This window comes from Hippopotamus amphibius, chromosome 2, assembly GCF_030028045.1.
Source record: "Hippopotamus amphibius kiboko isolate mHipAmp2 chromosome 2, mHipAmp2.hap2, whole genome shotgun sequence".
NCBI lineage: Eukaryota > Metazoa > Chordata > Mammalia > Artiodactyla > Hippopotamidae > Hippopotamus > Hippopotamus amphibius.
In genome coordinates, this window is record NC_080187.1 from 103,410,091 (window position 1) to 103,426,970 (window position 16,880).

General features: G+C 39.9%; 1 protein-coding gene across 1 annotated transcript; it reads right to left on the reverse strand.

Annotated features, from left to right (window-relative positions):
- On the reverse strand, positions 1–6,399 carry SAP30 (Sin3A associated protein 30). Its single transcript, XM_057725335.1, has 4 exons — positions 4,590–6,399; positions 2,908–3,033; positions 2,405–2,503; positions 1–335 (listed from the first exon to the last, which is right to left on the reverse strand). The coding sequence occupies exons 1-4, from the start codon at positions 4,914–4,916 to the stop codon at positions 213–215; spliced, it is 675 nt and encodes a 224-aa protein (XP_057581318.1). The 5' UTR covers positions 4,917–6,399; the 3' UTR covers positions 1–212.
- Between the last annotated feature and the right edge of the window lie 10,481 nt (positions 6,400–16,880).

A 16,880-nucleotide genomic window follows, 5' to 3' on the forward strand; every position in this document is an offset into this window, starting at 1 on the left:
TAATAGTAATAACCTTTATTTAAAATATTTTTAATCTAGGAAAACTCATTTTACATGAGTTCCCAACTAATTATCAGAGTCAGAAACAAAGAAAATAAAACCAGAGAAAATCCTCTGTAGAAAAAATACACAAGGAACATTTCTACATATGAAAAAGCAGTAAGCAGTCTTAATATATGAACATCCAAGTCTTAGTTTCAATTCCATCTCTCCTAGTGAACACCACTATCAACCTTGAGATCTGACTTGTTCTTGTCATTCTTCACTGAGTAGATGAAATATGTTAAGGTGTCTTTTTCATTCACTGGAATAGACCTAAAGTGGCAACCAACTATCTATAAAGAAAAAAAAAAATTGAGGAAATTAAATTATAGATATTAACAGATTTTATAAACTAGGTAAAAAAACACTGTCATCAAAAGAAGAAGTGTGATGATAAGAGCTATTTCCTTTTAAAAAATAAATTGTATTTAACAAAATACCAACAGGACAAAAAGCATATAAGAATAAGACATTATGAACAAGAGAGAGTGTGATTTCAAAGGATCCTTTGGCCTACTCAATTAACTATATATTAATTAGAATATGTACTTCCTTTTACTTATTTTAAATTTTAAAACTGAGATCTAGATTAGGAATTAAGTATTTTTTCTTTTAAATTCCAAATATCAATGAAATAAAACAATGTAGGAGTCCACATGCATCATATAATGGTTAAGTCTCTATTTACAGAAAAAGGATAAATATTAAATTGAAAAAGTTAGGTACTATAGAAACAAACCATGAATTATATCACAAATATGTTTGCTACAAATTAAATTCATTGGCATTATTTTTTGTTAAGTTTCCCTGAAAATTTTTCTGAATAAAAATTATGGATGGAAAATAAGAAGGGAAAAAGGAATGTCCGCTGAAGAATGTTTACGTGCTTTTTTGCCTTTTCATTCTGCTAATGTAATACGTGCACTGCAATTACCAAGAGAAGTATAATAGACTAAACTAGGGCGCTGATATGCATATTTAGATTCTAGAAGATAAAACTTCTTAAAGAAAAAGATAACTAAGAGACTTAAGGAGGATAGTCACTCAACTCTGGAATCATTTATAAATATCCACATTTCTGACTAAATTATAACAGTCACGATTATTTGGATTTCTCATTTCTAAAAAAGAAGACAGCTCTAGAAATACTTTAACTTTTTAAAAAGAAGGTCAGATTATCAAAAACTTCAGGTTTGAGTTCTGCATTTAAAAAATATATACATTTAAATGTAACATTTAAAATAATCGCTTTTTTGTTTCTCATTTGCCCCAAAACAAAGGTACCTTCACATGATTAGTATCTACCTATATATATAAATATAGTTTCATCATGGCAGGCAATATCAATATTTATATTAATGTACTATACAATTCAAAAAGGATTTGATCTTTTAAATCAAGTGTACAGAAAAATTAGGTCTCTGTTACCAAGGCAAGGAAAGAAAAAATTCTGGCTAAAGCATTAATATACTGGACCTTAATGTTAAAAAGCATTCTGCCAAAGAAGTATACCTTCTATTCATCTTCTATCTTATACAATATGCACATTTTAGAAAATGTTGGATTACTAAATTCAAGCTGAAGAATATGAGAAAACTGATTTACATATTTACTTATATTCTGTCATGTACATTAAGCATTTTTATTTTAAATATGATTGAAGTATAAACATATAAATCTATAAATATCTTAATATGATGCACAGATTTCTTGGCTCTATTATTTCCTGAGAACACAAACACATTCAACTTTTCAAAGTTCACTGAAGGACTATAAGTCCTATATCAAAGAAAGTACAAGTAAAAGCTTGGATAAAAGTCTTTGCATCTTCTAGATGTAAAAATGTGGTTGTTTCAAATAAAACTAACACCAACAAGGACAAGTTGTGAAATAGTAATATCAGCAAGTTACTGGGATACTGTTCAGGGATTTATCTGTAAAACCTACTCCATCAAAAACTTCAAAAAATAAATTCTAATAAAGACATCAAAGCTTATTAATTTATTTTATTATGCCTCAATTAGGTGTTCAATAAATGTTTACTTAACAAATAGAATTTTAAAATAAGCAGATTTCTAGAATGAGGAAAAAAAAACTTTATTTTTGAAAGCAGTATTAGAATATGCTTGGAAAACTGCACACAATCCATTGAGTAGCCATTACATAAAGGAATTTCCTAAGTGGTAGAAAAACATTTCTAGGCAACTAGATTCTTCCACAATAGATTTTTTATTAACTTTGATTTTTCCAACTACTAATAAAATGTATTGTTATATACACTACATTAACGTCATTAGCATTTAATGACCTTTTTTGAATGAAGAGGCTCACTTAAAGGTTAAATAGTTTAAAACATATATACCTCGACAAGCTGGGCTTTATTAAGTCCTGGTCTGGTTGGGAGTTTGAAGTGTCTTTTGTATCTCCTAAGTGTATTCACCTGTAATTGGTATAAATCAACCTAGAAAAAATTAACATATCATTTGTTAAAGACTTAGCTTTGCTATATATAACAATTCAATTTCAACACAATGAAAACTTAATTCCATTATTAAAAAAGGCTTTTATATAATCAAAACTACAAATGTATTAAACATTTCAATCTTTTGAGGATAATTATTAAAGACCAGGGACAAAAAAGAAAAACAAAACCTAGTAAGACTACAGACCTGTAAGAGTTGTTAATTGAAACTGTAACAAGTCAACTTAGGTAACTGCATGTTAATGGCTATATTTAATTTTGCTTTCATTTTCAGACTTTACAAATGCTTTAAGTGTTTTTAAAATTTGTTCCTATTTTTTTAAAAAAACTTTCAGAATGGAGTACTTAAGATTTACATTTAGCATACGAAAACTTTCACCTACCTCTGGAGTATCAATATCTTGAACAGGTGAATCTCCTCCGTCATCATCACTCCCTTTTCTCTTTCTTCTGTTTCGAACGCTCTGAATTAAGTTTTTATGATAATCACAGATGTAAAGATGCCTTGCCTGAAAACAGAAAAGTTTCACAGACTACTTATGATTACCATAAAATGTGTCTATGTATTAAAAATACATAATTCACAGTGAATTATTAAAAATAAAAACAATAGTACAAACGGCATTGTTAAGACAACGCACGTTTCTTTCTACTGGTAAGTCCTGAATCCAGTTAAAACATACCATGTCTGGCAATACTGTTAAAGAGGACTGAGGGTGGAGCGGGGAAAGATGCCAGTAACGGAAGGGAGAGAAGCAAAGAAGAATGAGAAATTCCTACCGTCTGGATTGTGTCATCGAATTGCAGCGACGCTGAACTAGATTAGTTCAGTCATGCTGTTTTTTTAACAAGGGAAAAATGACACTGTCCACAATTTTGCTACTTGATAGTATTTTCTCTACTTAAAGAGCATTTTAAAACACCATAACGTATGCTTCCTAACGTTTCTAACAATACTCAAATTATAACCCAGACACAAAACTATACATTTTTACAAAGAAGTTACTGACTTCATATCCTAACTAAATTTAAATTTGAATTATGAACTTTTCTGCCTAATAAATGCACTTATCTGTAATACTTTTCTCCAACCAAAGCAATGTGAAATTATTCAAGCATACCTGAAAAGTTTCTCATGAACACGACTGAGGAACTAACTGAATAGGCAGAAAGTATCCCAAATAAACTTTTCAGAAACTTTAATTACATAGTTCTGAGAGCTGTACGGTAACATCCGAAATACTGGGTTTCGTACATCAGCAATTACTCCTTGAAAAAACCAAACAATTGAGGACTGGGCTAACAGGCTTTTAAATTAACCTAAGTGCAAGCTAAAAAGATACAGGACTCGTGCTGGTTCTGACATCTTGTTATTTATTACCACCTCCCAGAGCCCAGAAAAGTGGAAATGATCGTTTCTAAAAACCTCAGCGGCAGTCAAAAGAACAGACGTGCGAAAGGACGAGGAAAGAAACCCTGATGGCTGCCAAACGGAGGGCAAAACCGCAGTATGCGCGCTCCCCACGTTGGGAGCAGCTGCCCTGGATGCTGACAACGGTGCACCGCTCACTGCCGGGCGTCCCCCGCACCCGCACCCAAGCCCGGGGACCGGGATCCTCGTCGCCCGCGGCGTCGGGACCCGGCAAACTCCACTGCCCCTACACCGGGGGAGCTACTCCCTGGGGCCGAGCGCCGGCTCGGGAAGCAAAACAAAGAAGGCGCCTCCGTTCCAGGAGGAGCCGCCGGGCAGCAGGACGGCTACTCCAGGCGCTCGGCGCGGCCGCCCCCTTTGTTTCGCTCCAGGTCTCGGCGGAGAAGGAGGGGGAGGCAGGACGCTGCGGAGTGGGGGCGGGTACGCGGCTGGCTAGCCTGTCGGCTGGGGGGCGGCGGGCCGAGTGGCTGCACCTTGTCGTTTGCTTCCTATTGGGGACCCCGAAACGGGCTCGCGCTGCGCCCAGGTCTGGGGGCCCCGCACCCTCAGCGGCGTCGCGTCGGCTCCGCTCCCCGAGCGCCCGGGGCGGGGGGTGGGCGGGGGGAAGGACAGGCCCGTCCCGCCGTCACTTACGCTCTTATCCAGCTCGATCTTCACCTTCTTCTGAGAGATGCTCTTCTGGATCCTCTTGCTGAAGCTGGCGTTGCCCGCCGCCCGGCCGCACCGCTCGCCGTCCTCGCGCAGACAGCACAGCTGCCCGGGTCCCGGCCCGGCCGCTCCGGGGGGCCCCGCCGCCGAGACCGCCCCGGAGCCCGGCACCTCGGCCCCGGAGCCCGCCCCGGCCCCGTTCCCGGCCGAGGCGGCGGCGGCGGCGGCGGCGGCGGCGGCAGCGACCACGGCGGCCACGGCGGCGGCCGCATCCCCGCCGCGGCTCATGTCCTCGGGCGTGAAACCGTTCATGTCCCCTCGCTCGGAGCGCCGCGCTGACAGAAGCCCCGCTCGCCGCGCCGCCCGCCTCTCCGGAGACGCCCGGTCTCGGCGGTCCCTCAGGCACCTGCTCAGCGAAGGCTATTCACCCTGCGCCCGCGTCCTCCGGACGACACCACGGGCCCCCGGCCTGCCGGTGTCTGCTGGCGCCGGGACAGTGGAGAGGGCTTGGGGTCGAGAACCGGAATCTGGCGTCGCCTGGAGCTGGGACGCCGCTCACTGTCACATGGAGACTCCTTAGCAGTTGGACCACTGCGCCTCCGCCTCCCTCCGGCCCTCGAGCTGCGCAAGCGCTCTGCGCCCTCGCCCGTCCCGCCCCTTTCACTCTGCCACAGGGCACCATGGGAATTGTAGTTCTCTTCCGGGGAGTCAACCGGCGCTCCAATGTTTCCCCGCGCTTTGCGGTTTAGGGAAACTACTTACCCCAGCATTCATCGCACGGAGGCGGGTGGGGACCTTTTTTTTTTTTTTTTTTTGTAAAACACTGGGAAAACAGGGGTGTGTGGTTGGGGGTTGCGATGTTTTCTGACTTCTGGTCTCTCCTGGGAAGTTGGGCTGTGTTTAGTTCCTGGATTTTGTAGAGCTGGCCTTCTAGACGAAGAGGTCACTCAACTCCTGAGGCGAAGCACAAAACACGGGGGGCGGGGTAGGAGGGGAGGGGAGGGAGCTTGTGGGAAAAAAGTTTCGGGCCGTTTTCATATCTGTGGAAAAAGTTTCTGGTGTGACTACATTTTTGTGGGAAACCCAAACCAAGAAGAACGGGCATCCTGGCGTTTTTTCGGGTCCCGGAGGTCCCGCAGCTAACACCGCGGGGTCTGATAGCAGCTCCACCGACTGACTCCCCAGACTGTCCAAGAGGGCGCCTGCTGGGGCGGAGACGCGCGTCCCGTCCTCCCCGCCGGGACGCGGCCGATGCCGAGCTGGAGGCCGCCTACAGATTCTCGCATTGTCCCTGCGAGGAACACGCTGGCTTGTGAGGCGCACACTGTCTGCGGTTTCTTGAGGTGGGATGTTGACGAGTGGACTTAACGGGGCTGCTTTTCGCTGCCACCCCCGGCCTCTCCGCTTTCTCCTCGAAGGAACGGGGAGCCGGTCTAATCGCTTTTAAAAGGGATGTGGAACCCCTCCAAGTCCCGGTCAGCCCGGGGCTCCAGGAGACCGAAGGCGCGCGCCCGGCCGAGAGCGCGGAGAGAGAAAGCACAGCTCCGGGGTCGTCTGCGCGCGCGCGCGCGTCTGTGTACGTGTATGTTTGTGCGCGCGCGTGTGCATGTGTACGTGTGTGATTGTGTGCGTGTGGACGGCGGGGAGGAAGGTTGGGAGCAGCTGGTACGAAAGCTGCACCGTTGCTAATTGCAGCGCGTCATTATTTATCAGTACGTATATCCTGTTTAACAATCCCTTTGTTTAAACAAAGATAGAAAGTGGTAGGGTTTTGTTTTGTTTTTTTTAAGTTCTTATATTTACTGAGTAAACCTAGTGAAAGATGTTTTTTTTTTTAATGTAAATGTCATCTGCCCTGAAATTGAAAGCCATCCAGTCTGTCTGTGCACTTCCGTTCTAGGATATAGCAAAGGAAGAAAAAAAAAATTAAATGTAGTGGGTAAAAAGAAAGATGCCGAATGGTGAGTATTTGTGTTATCTTTTCAAGCTGCACTGCCCAATAGGGTGTCTGCTAGGCCGAAGTGGATGCTGAGCACTTGAAATGTGGTTATTGTGACTGAAAAACTGATTGTTAATTCATTCGAATTTTTAAAACTGATTTCAGTTTTTGGAAAACTTTTAAATGTTTGGAACAGCTTGGATAAGAATCTATTTTTTCATCTTAAATTTTATGAAATCTAAATCTATTATCTGCACTGTCATGTGCCGGTATGTATAAACTGCCAGCAGGATTTCAAAGACAGTATGAGAATTTTTTTTAAAGAGTATTGATTAGCTTAGTAACAATTTTTATATTGATTTTGTGTTCAAATGATTACATTTTGGCTATACTGGGTTAAATAAAATATAACATTAAAATTTACCTGTTTGCATTTTTCAAAATGTGCCTACTATATAGCATTTAAAACTACACATGTGGCTCACATTATATTTGTATTAGATATTGTTGGCTTTAAGTATTAAAACGCAGAATAATACTATCGTTTATGGATATATTTTCTTAAATAGTAAAAAATGAGACTGTATGGACAGGATGGATACACACCAGCTTCAGGCTGGTGGTCATCTCAGGAGAGAGGCCAATGGATGGTATCTGGGAATGGCTAAAAGGTGGTTTCCATTCGTAAGTTTTTATTTATTAAAAACCATTTAAAGCAAACATGATATTGGGATGTTGGATTTTCATATTTTTGTACTTTTATATAATTTAAAATAATTTATAATATTGTTTGGTTCTTGCCCTTAACAGTTTATAGTCTATCTTCTGCAAATGTGATCAGGTCAGTTCATGTGTGGTGTAGTTATATATGTTTCATATGAATTTTACTAAAGTGAGGAATTGTGGCTCTGCCTCCTTTACAGACAATACAGTTTTTTTAAAAGTTTCAGTCACTCATTTATTGCATGCTAGGATCTTTTCTAGGCTCTGGGGATTCAAAAGTAACTGGGAGAGGGCCCTAGCCAATTTGAAACTCACAGTCTAATGGGGAGACAAGTAGCTTAACAAGCACATGATACATGCTATTGACAATGTCTGTGTCCCCACAAAATTCATATGTTGAAACCTAATCCTCAATGTGATATCTGAAGGTAGGGTCTTTGGGAGGTGATTAGGCCATGAGGGGGGAGCCCTCAGGAATGGGATTAGTGCCCTCAGAAAAGAGGCTCTAGAGAGCAACCTCATTTATTCTGCCATCCCTGTGAGAAGACACCCATCTATCAACCAGAAAGTGGACACTCACCAGCCATGAACCTGTCAGCACCTTGATCTTGGACTTCCCACCCTCCAGAACTGGAAGAAGTAAATTTCTTTTGTTTATAAGCCACAAGTCTGTGGTATTTTTTTTTATAGTAACCTAGACAGACTAAGACACGTACCTCAATAAAATTAGAGGAAAAGTACAGACTTAGCACACAGAAGGAAATGATTCACCTCTGGCAAGTAGAAAACATTCCTGGAGTAGGTGACATGTAAATTTGCCATCCCTGATGTAAAGTATCTCTTCACGGAATCTGTTGTCCCTACAAAGAAATTTTCTTAACAGCCATGGATCATTGTTTATTTCTAAAACTCCTCATATTCAGGGCAGGTAATAATTCCTTGCTCTAAATATAAGTCACAGTCAAGGTTGGAATCGGGTTTTGGGGAGTTTCATGTTTATATAATCTGAGGAATCTTCTTTAAGAAAAAAATATACAGAATTATGAATGCAAAATTAGATACTAGCCTTTTAAAGGGCTTGTCCAGGTGACGGACTCTGAACCTTACATCCATTAGCTTCATGGTAAATTCACCTCACAATAGATAATATGGAAATTGATTTTTGAAACCTAAATTATAAGGGTGCATCATCAAAATATTCTTTGCTTTCTGAAAGGGTTCAAAATATTCTTTAAAAAGCATTTTCCCCTGCCTTTCTTCCCTCTAAGGCTTTTGATATGATTGAATTTTTCTGGTTTTATTGTAAAATAAGCAAATGATGTAATTTCAAAATATGCACATTGGTCCATAATCCTCACATGACCATGACTGTAAATTCAAATAATACAAAAAGTCTTAATATGAAAAACAAAAGCCTGTTTCCCCTCATCTCCCTAATCCCTGTCCCTAAAAGCAACCAGTGTTAACAATTTCTTGTTTCCATCTAGAAAAACAATTATATGCATACACCAGTACATACATCTCTACACATGAATACTTCTATCTTATTGCAGCTAAGGATCATGCTGTTTTATACCATGCTTCCTTTTACCTAGTTGAAAATACAGCAAGCACACACAAAAAAGTGTCCAAAACATAAATGTGCAATTTAAGCAGTTTTGGTAAAATATACACTTATATAATTGCTGCACACCTCAAGAAATAGAACATTGTCAACAGGGCCCGCTTCCTGGGGCCTGCCACCAGTGCAGAGGCACCGGGCCCAGGCTCTGCAGCCCACCCCCTCCAACCCCTTACTGTTTCCACTCTGCTTGTGGTTCAGTGATCACCATCATGAAATTCTTAACCTTTTATCTTTGAACGTGTGGGTCCTTGCGGCTCTCTCCTCATTCATCTCGGCACCGGCCTGAGCACTGAGAGTGGATGCAGAGAGTGAGCCCTGGGGTGCGCAGCCCCTCCCTCTCCCTGCCCCACGCTGAGTTGGGGGTCAGACAGAGACAGAAACAGAGAGACCCACCAGCTGTGCAGCCGGGCTTGATTGACAGCCCCAAGTGACCCCAAGTGCTTCTCCTCCTTAGAGAGAGAGAGAGAGAGAGAGAGAGGCCCGCCAGCTGTGCAGCCGGCCTTGATTGACAGCCCCGAGTGACCGCAGGTGCTCCTCCTCCATCGTAACCCCTTTCCCGATCAGCAACAGCTCTCCTGACTTATGGTATTCACTACCTCCCTTTTCTTTATAATTTTACAGCACAATTATAACTCTAAAAAGACTTTTTAGTTTTTTGCCTGTTTTTGAACTTCATATAAGTGGAATCGTGTACTTTGTTATTGTTTCCTCTGGCTTCTTCACTGTTTTGAAGATCTCCTTGTACCTGGCTTAACTAGCTTTTTTCATTATGGATGAATAAAATACACTTTATTTAACCATTCTATTGTTGATGGACAGGGGGATTTTTTCCAGTTTAGGGGTATTAAAAGCAACCTTGCCATGGTCATTCTTGTAGGTATGCCCCGATATACCTGCGCTTGCAGCTCACTACGATAAGTATTTAGAAAAAGAATTGCTGAGTCATAGAGTCTGCATAGCTGCAGCTTTACTGAGTACTTCCAAACGTTGACACTTCCCCAAGACCGTTTTTTTTTTATTACAGTCCAATGGGTTTGCCTGTTATCTCATTGTGACTTTACACTGAATATTCCTGGTGACTAACGAGGTTATATGTTAATTGGTCTTTTGGCTTTCCTCTTTGGAAGCTCCTATAGGACTTCAGCCGTTTTTCTCTTGGGTTTGTGTCTTTTTCTATAGATTTGCAGTTCTTTATATATTCTGAATAAGAGCCCTTTCTTGAAGTTATGTATTGCAGATATCATTCCTACTCTATAACTTGCCTTTTGGCTGTAGTGGTGACTTTTGGTTAAAGTCTTTTAATGTGGAAAAAAATATATCAATCTTTTCTTTTATGGCTGGTCATTTTTGTGACTTAATATTTCTTTCGTATCTTAGTACCTTCAAAGTCATGAAGATACTCTATATCTTTTCACCAGTGTTTTTTTTTTTTATCAATTTCATTAGACCTTTCAAAGGGCCAATTTTAGTTTTGTTCATGATTTCTCTGGTTTTTTTTCTATTTCAGTTCTCTTTCATTGTTTCCTTCTACTTTGTGTTTATTTTGCTCTTCTTTTACTAATTTTTTTTTACAAATATGTGCATTAGAAGCTATACATTTCCCTATGAATACTATTTTGCCTACATCGCACACATCAAAATAATAGCTAAATTCCTTCATGATTATTTTTGATACATGGATTATTTGGATATAGATGTTTTATTTTCCAAACATATGCAGATGGTCTCATATCTCTAAATCCTCTAAAATTTAATGAGGTTTGCCTTTTAACCAAGAATATGGTTGATTTTAAAAAAATATTCAGTATGTACTTAAAAACAATTTACTTTCTGCAGTTAGGTCAGTGTTCTATTTATGTCCATTGGACTAAATGGACTAATCAGTGTTATGTATCCTTACAGACTTTTTGTCTGCTTGTTCCAACTCATTACTAAGTTAAAATATCCCACTTAGCTTGTAGATTTATTTCCCATCTTACTTCTGTCAGTTTTTGCTTTGCATATGTTAAGACCATATTATTGGGAGAAAATGTTTGCAAATGAATCAACAGACAAAGATTAATCTCCCAAATATATAAACAGTTCATCCAGCTCAATATCAAAAAAACAAACAACCCAATCAAAAAAATGGGCAGAAGACCTACATAGGCATTTCTCCAAAGAAGACATATGGATGGCCAAGAGGCACATGAAAAGCTGCTCAACATTGATAATTATTAGAGAAATGCAAATCAAAACTGCAATGAGGTATCATCTCACACTGGTTAGAATGGGCATCATCAGAAAATCTACAAATAATAAATGCTAGAGAGGGTGTGGAGAAAAGGGACGGCTCTTGCACTGTTGGTGGGAATGTAAATTGATACAGCCACTATGGAGAACAGTATGGAGGTTCCTTGAAAAACTAAAAATAGAGTTACCATGTGACCCAGCAATGACACTACTGGTCATATACCCAGAGAATGCCATAATTCAAAAAGACACATGCACCCCAATGTTCATCACAGCCCAATGTTCATCACACCCCAGTGTTCATCAACAGCCAGGTCATGGAAGAAACCTAAATGTCCATCAACAGATGACTGGATAAAGAATATGTGGTACATGTATACAATGGAATATTACTCAGCCATAAAAAGGAACAAAACTGGGACATTTGTAGAGACATGGATGGACCTAGAAACTGTCATACAGAGTGAAGTGAGTCACAAAGAGAAAAACAAATATCATATATTAATGCGTATATGCAGAATCTAGAAAAATGGTACAGGTCAACTGGTTTGCAAGGCAGAAATAGAGACACAGATGTAGAGAACAAACATGAACACCAAGGAGGGAAAAAAGGGGGTAGGGTTGGGGTGGGATGAATTGGGAGATTGGGATTGCCATATATACATTACTAATAAGAAAAAAATATATCGAATTGTACACTTTAAATATATGCAGTTAATTATATGTCAATTCTATCTCAATAAAAGTCCTTAAAAATTTTTTTTAAAAATTTTACAAAGACCATATTATTTACACAAATTAAAAACTGTTATGTAAACCTAGAACTGAATGTTTAACATTCTGTAGTGACCTTCATAATCTCTGTAATGATTTTAGCCTTAAATTCTATTTTGTCTGGTTACTATCAATACAGTTACAGCACCTAGCTTTTACTTAGTGTTTGCATAATATATTTTTCCATCTTTTTACTTTCAGCCTTTCTGAAAAGTAGGCTGAAAATATTTCACTAGGGTTACCACCCTTGATGTGTATTGGACTTCAAGCCTAGACCCAAGTACCTGCCAAATGCACAGCTTTTTTCTTCCCTCCTTTCTTTAAGTTGCCTGGTTATGAGTAGTACTGTTAATTTTAAAACAACATTTTCATTCTAATACTATTCAGAGTCTAATATCTTGGTCAGCATATCTCTGTTGCTTCCACCATGATTTTCTTCTCACCAGGATGTGAGGCATACAAAAAGCAGAGGTAGTTCCCAGGTAATGCTGGAGCTTGCTCTACAAATACAAAATTATTTGTGGCTGACTACCAAAATGGAATGGTATTAATCTTCAAAAATAAGTTGAACATAGCTTTAAATTCCCACGATCAAAACAAGAATTCTTGGAACATTTCCTCATCCATAATCCAGCTGGATTCTGATAAGATCCAATAAAACCTTCTCAAACATTCTTGTACAATGCTCTAGTTTCCTGGGTTCAGGAAAAACATTTTACTAACAATTCTCTTTTAAGCTTATCAGAATAAAATGCTGCTTCTCTCTGAGCCTCTTTCATTTAAATTTTTTAATCTTCAATGTAGGCCTTATATGATTTTCCATTAAACTACTTTGTCATATTATCTTCAAGACATAGCCTTAATGCCATAGTAGGTGTGAACATCTATATAATTGGCTCTAATTAGGCTGGTGATAACTAAAACATTCTTGTTCATTATCTAAAGCCAATAATCATAGTGGTTCAGAGAATTTCTTCATTTCTATTGAGAACATGGGAGAAAAATTAATTATATCATCATTCTATAAGAATATGAGGTCTGTTTAGTTCTGAAACTTTTTATTCCTTTTCCTGAAATCTATCCACAGCAACAAGAAGAATGAAAATAAGTTCATGGAAACTGAATTTTCAGCAAACAGCTGACTAACAAACCCCAATGCTCCAAAATTACATGTGAATGCTGTAGTAGGCAACTGACACCAGAAGCACAGAGAAGCAAGTGTATGTAGGAATTCAAAAGAACATTTTGGAAAAGAACTGAGATTGAATAGGGTCCAAACGCCCAAGAGAGAAGTATAGAAAGTACCTAATCAGAGATAGCAGATCTTAGAAAGCACCAGCAAAATAACTTTCTAAAGGCAATAATATTATTTTGGAAGGCAAAGCCTCAGTGTCTGCAGCATGTGAATAAATCAGGAAGTTGAAAACTGTATGCAGAAGCTTTTCAGAGCTAGGTTAGGTACTGAGGGGCAGAGGAAATGTGATTTCACAGAGTTGCCATATTTTAGGGAAGTAAGTCTTTTGCTATAGCAATGGAGGAGAAAGCCCACAAGAGATTAGTTCTGTAAAGCTATCCTGGCCCTTCTTTCCACCTTCTGATAATAGTCTAGGAAAACTCAGCTCATCCAGATATGAGGATTATGAGAGTCATATGCACAATAGCTACTCGAAAATACAGTAAGGAAACTGTGAAATAGAGTAGCACAATTTTCTTACAGAAGATGAGAATTTACCAGGAAATTGTTAGCATAAAACAAATGAAATTTATAGCTCAACATTTCAACATGAATTTGAAAAACTTAATGAAACAATCCTAGCTATGAAGTAAAATCACAAAGAAATAATAAACATAAGACTCAAGTAGCTGGGAGCCAGACAATAGCTTATTAATGCCTACTTTTTATAAGACTATAATCAGAGAATTGAGTATTTTGACATCTTGGGGATGCATAGTAAAGAATTAATCTTACTGGTCTGGTCTTTGCCCTAGTGTCCTGGGAGGTAATCTCTAGGAAGAGTGGCTTTGTTTACCTGGGGGTCTTGGGCTACATGGTATCCTCTCTACCTGCAGAGGGGCTGGAGACTAAAACTTAGCCATGAGGGCCGTCAACCATGTCTGCATAACTGAGCCCTAATAAAAACTCTGGAAACCAAGACTTAGGTAAGATTCCCCAGTTGATAATATTCTGCGTGTATTATTGTAGACTGTTTCTGGGAAAGTAATCCTGTCCATGACTCCACTGGGACAGGGCAAGTAGAAGCTGGACTTGTTCTGGACTCTGCCCTGTACACCAATTACCTTGGCTGATTTTAATCCGTATCCCTTTGCTGTAATAAACCGTAACCACATAACTGTGAGTATAACCACTTACAGTAAGTTCTCTGCATCCTTCAAATATATTATCAAACCTAACAGGTGTCTTGGGAACCCTGAACTCTGAAGATGGTGTAAGAAGTGAGGGTGGTCTCTTATGGACTGCTTCCCTAACTTTGCAGGAAATTTTTGAGGTTTTGCCACAGAGTATTCAGATTTTTAAGGCATGCCTACCGATAGGGTATATTTTGTGTTTGTTCACAACAGACTCCTATGAGAGGGTGTGTGGACTATTTGTGTGTTTCTGTGAATTTTTTATCATAATACCAATAGTTCTTCCTACATTTATTTTAATGCACTGTTACCTTTAATGTGGATGCTATATCTGGTTCATAAAAGGCCTGTTTTACCGTTTAAAAAAAAAAAAGAATGAGGGTGAATTAGATAATGTTCTGATAAGCAAAAAGACAAAGTAATTATGTCTTTTTTTGCCATTGGGACCTTCTCAGTCCCACTACAGAAAGTGTCACTCCTATACCCGGCAACAGTGCCTTTAGGATATGACTACAATGAGGAATTAACATTCTTCAGTTACTTTTCTATTCATATCCTATGTTCTGTCACTTTAGCCACTTCTAATATTTTCAATTCCCTTGAAAACCTTCCTTCACATCTGCTTGGCAAAACTCAGCTCTGGTTCAGTCTAGGCTTAGTGACCACCCTTCCTCCACAGTGCTTCACTGCAGCTCCTTCTGCCCAGCCCTAGTGAGTACTGAACTGTTAGTACTCAAGAGCATTGAAATATCTCTGGCATCCCATTCCACCATCTAGCTCCTCATTTTCACCCAAAGACCAACCTGCTATATAACAAGTTAGTTGTGCTTAGCAACAAATCTGCATGCTCAAAAACCTTGGTGAAAAAGGGAAGAATCCTTTTATTTGTATCCTAGATTTTATTACCTCTCACCTCCCTAAGTTTTTTGTTCCATTAGTTATCTTCCTCTCCGTCCTGCATTTTCAGTCTTTTCTTACAACCTGAAAGTTGCTCAGGTTTCTTACACGTTAAAACAAATAAATAGATAAATATCCAGACGGCCTCTCAATCTAGGCTCTCCCACTCCCTTAACAGTCTAGCTCCTTAGAAGGGTAGTGTTCATTTATCTCCGGTTCTATACCTCCCAGTAAGTCCTATGCTTCAAACACTTCTTTCATCCTCTCCCCACACAACTGTTTCCCATCACTTACAGGATAAAGTTTGAGCCCTTCAAAAGTTGGCCCCTGACTAGATCTGTAGCCTCTTTCTACCACTTCTCACCCCGTACTCCACGTTTCTGCATTACTGAGCCACCCAGAATACACCACGCTGTCAAAAGCACCTGTGCTTTTGCCTGTGCTATTTCCTTCTTCGGCAAATGTCTTCCCTTTCTTTTATGCCATCCACTCTATTCATCCTTCAGGTACCACACTGGAATCACCTTATCTCTGAAATCATCCTCTTAGAAATTTGATGGAACCAAGCAAATAGTACCACTACTGCCCATCTGAGTCTTGAATCAGTTTATAAAGAAGACCAAAAAATAGGGCTGGTAGAGAATCATAGGATCTCCTTTATTACTGATAAAGCTAATATCAGGGAATGCAGCTCCCCTCTGTAGGCAGTAACAATGAACTCTAGCAATGGGTAGGCTGCCATCCTTTTGCCCTGTGGCAGAGAACAGAGCAGAATGTGTGCCGTCTGAGGCAGGCTGATTCCCAAGACGGAGGGAGGAGGGGGCTGGAAGAGGAATGCAGTCACCAGATAAGTCATCCCACCTCCTCAGAGCGGGAGTGAGTGAGGAACTGAGTGAGGTAAGGAATCATTTCCTCTCCCCTACTGGCCATTCTGTGGGTTTCCTTCTGTTGGTTTGCTGTGCTTAGACTGTAAGCCTAGAGCCCTCCCAGCATGGGGTTGTCCTCTTTGGGAGGAGATCAGCATGCAACCAGGGTAATTTTGCTCTCACTTTCAGAAGTCTGAAATCCTCATCACCACCCCTTTGTGATTTCTCCTAGATCAGTCTGTTCCCACAGAAGCTTTGAAATGGATCAAAGCAGGACATTAATCCAATCCCTTCCAAGGTCAATTCTGTGCCCAAGGTTGAAAATTCACTGTCCTATCTTCTACCTCGAACTCTATCTAGGCACGTTGTGACCACATTAAGCAGAGCTTCTTTACCGACTTCACATTAAAACATAAAGATACTTTGATAATAAAATGCATAAATACATTTTGATAAAAAATACCAACAATAAACAGATATATCACATTTGAATATAAACAACCTCCCATTGTCAAATTCCCAAAGAAAAATTCCTTGCAAGCCTTTAAGAATTGCTTCCCTAATTGCCCTTACAAAGTCGATCTATGCCCTTAGAAACTGCATCTCCTCATTTCCCTAGATCTTATTTCTTTTGGGGAGTCATTCTAGTCTGCCCCCTTGAGATCTTGCTTTCTTCTTCTGTCAGATTTCTTCAGGCCACAGTCATTTTCTTATCTAATAACAATGAAGGTGTTTCCCCATTTTCTAAAGCTTTGAGAATATTTAGATCCAAGTGCATCCTTTATATCGATCTATCCTGGAATTCAAGATCTCATTTTTCCGCTTCGCATCTTCCTAGTCTTTTCCCCCAGAAG

Coding starts and splice junctions, on each gene's coding strand:
- SAP30 (XM_057725335.1), bottom strand. CDS start 4,916: ATGAACGGTTTCACGCCCGAGGACATGAGCCGCGGCGGGGATGCGGCC. Junction 2,504..2,907: donor AAGATATTGATACTCCAGAG/GTAGGTGAAAGT, acceptor AATTTTTTCTAG/GTTGATTTATACCAATTACA. Junction 336..2,404: donor ATAAAGCCCAGCTTGTCGAG/GTATATATGTTT, acceptor TTTTCTTTATAG/ATAGTTGGTTGCCACTTTAG.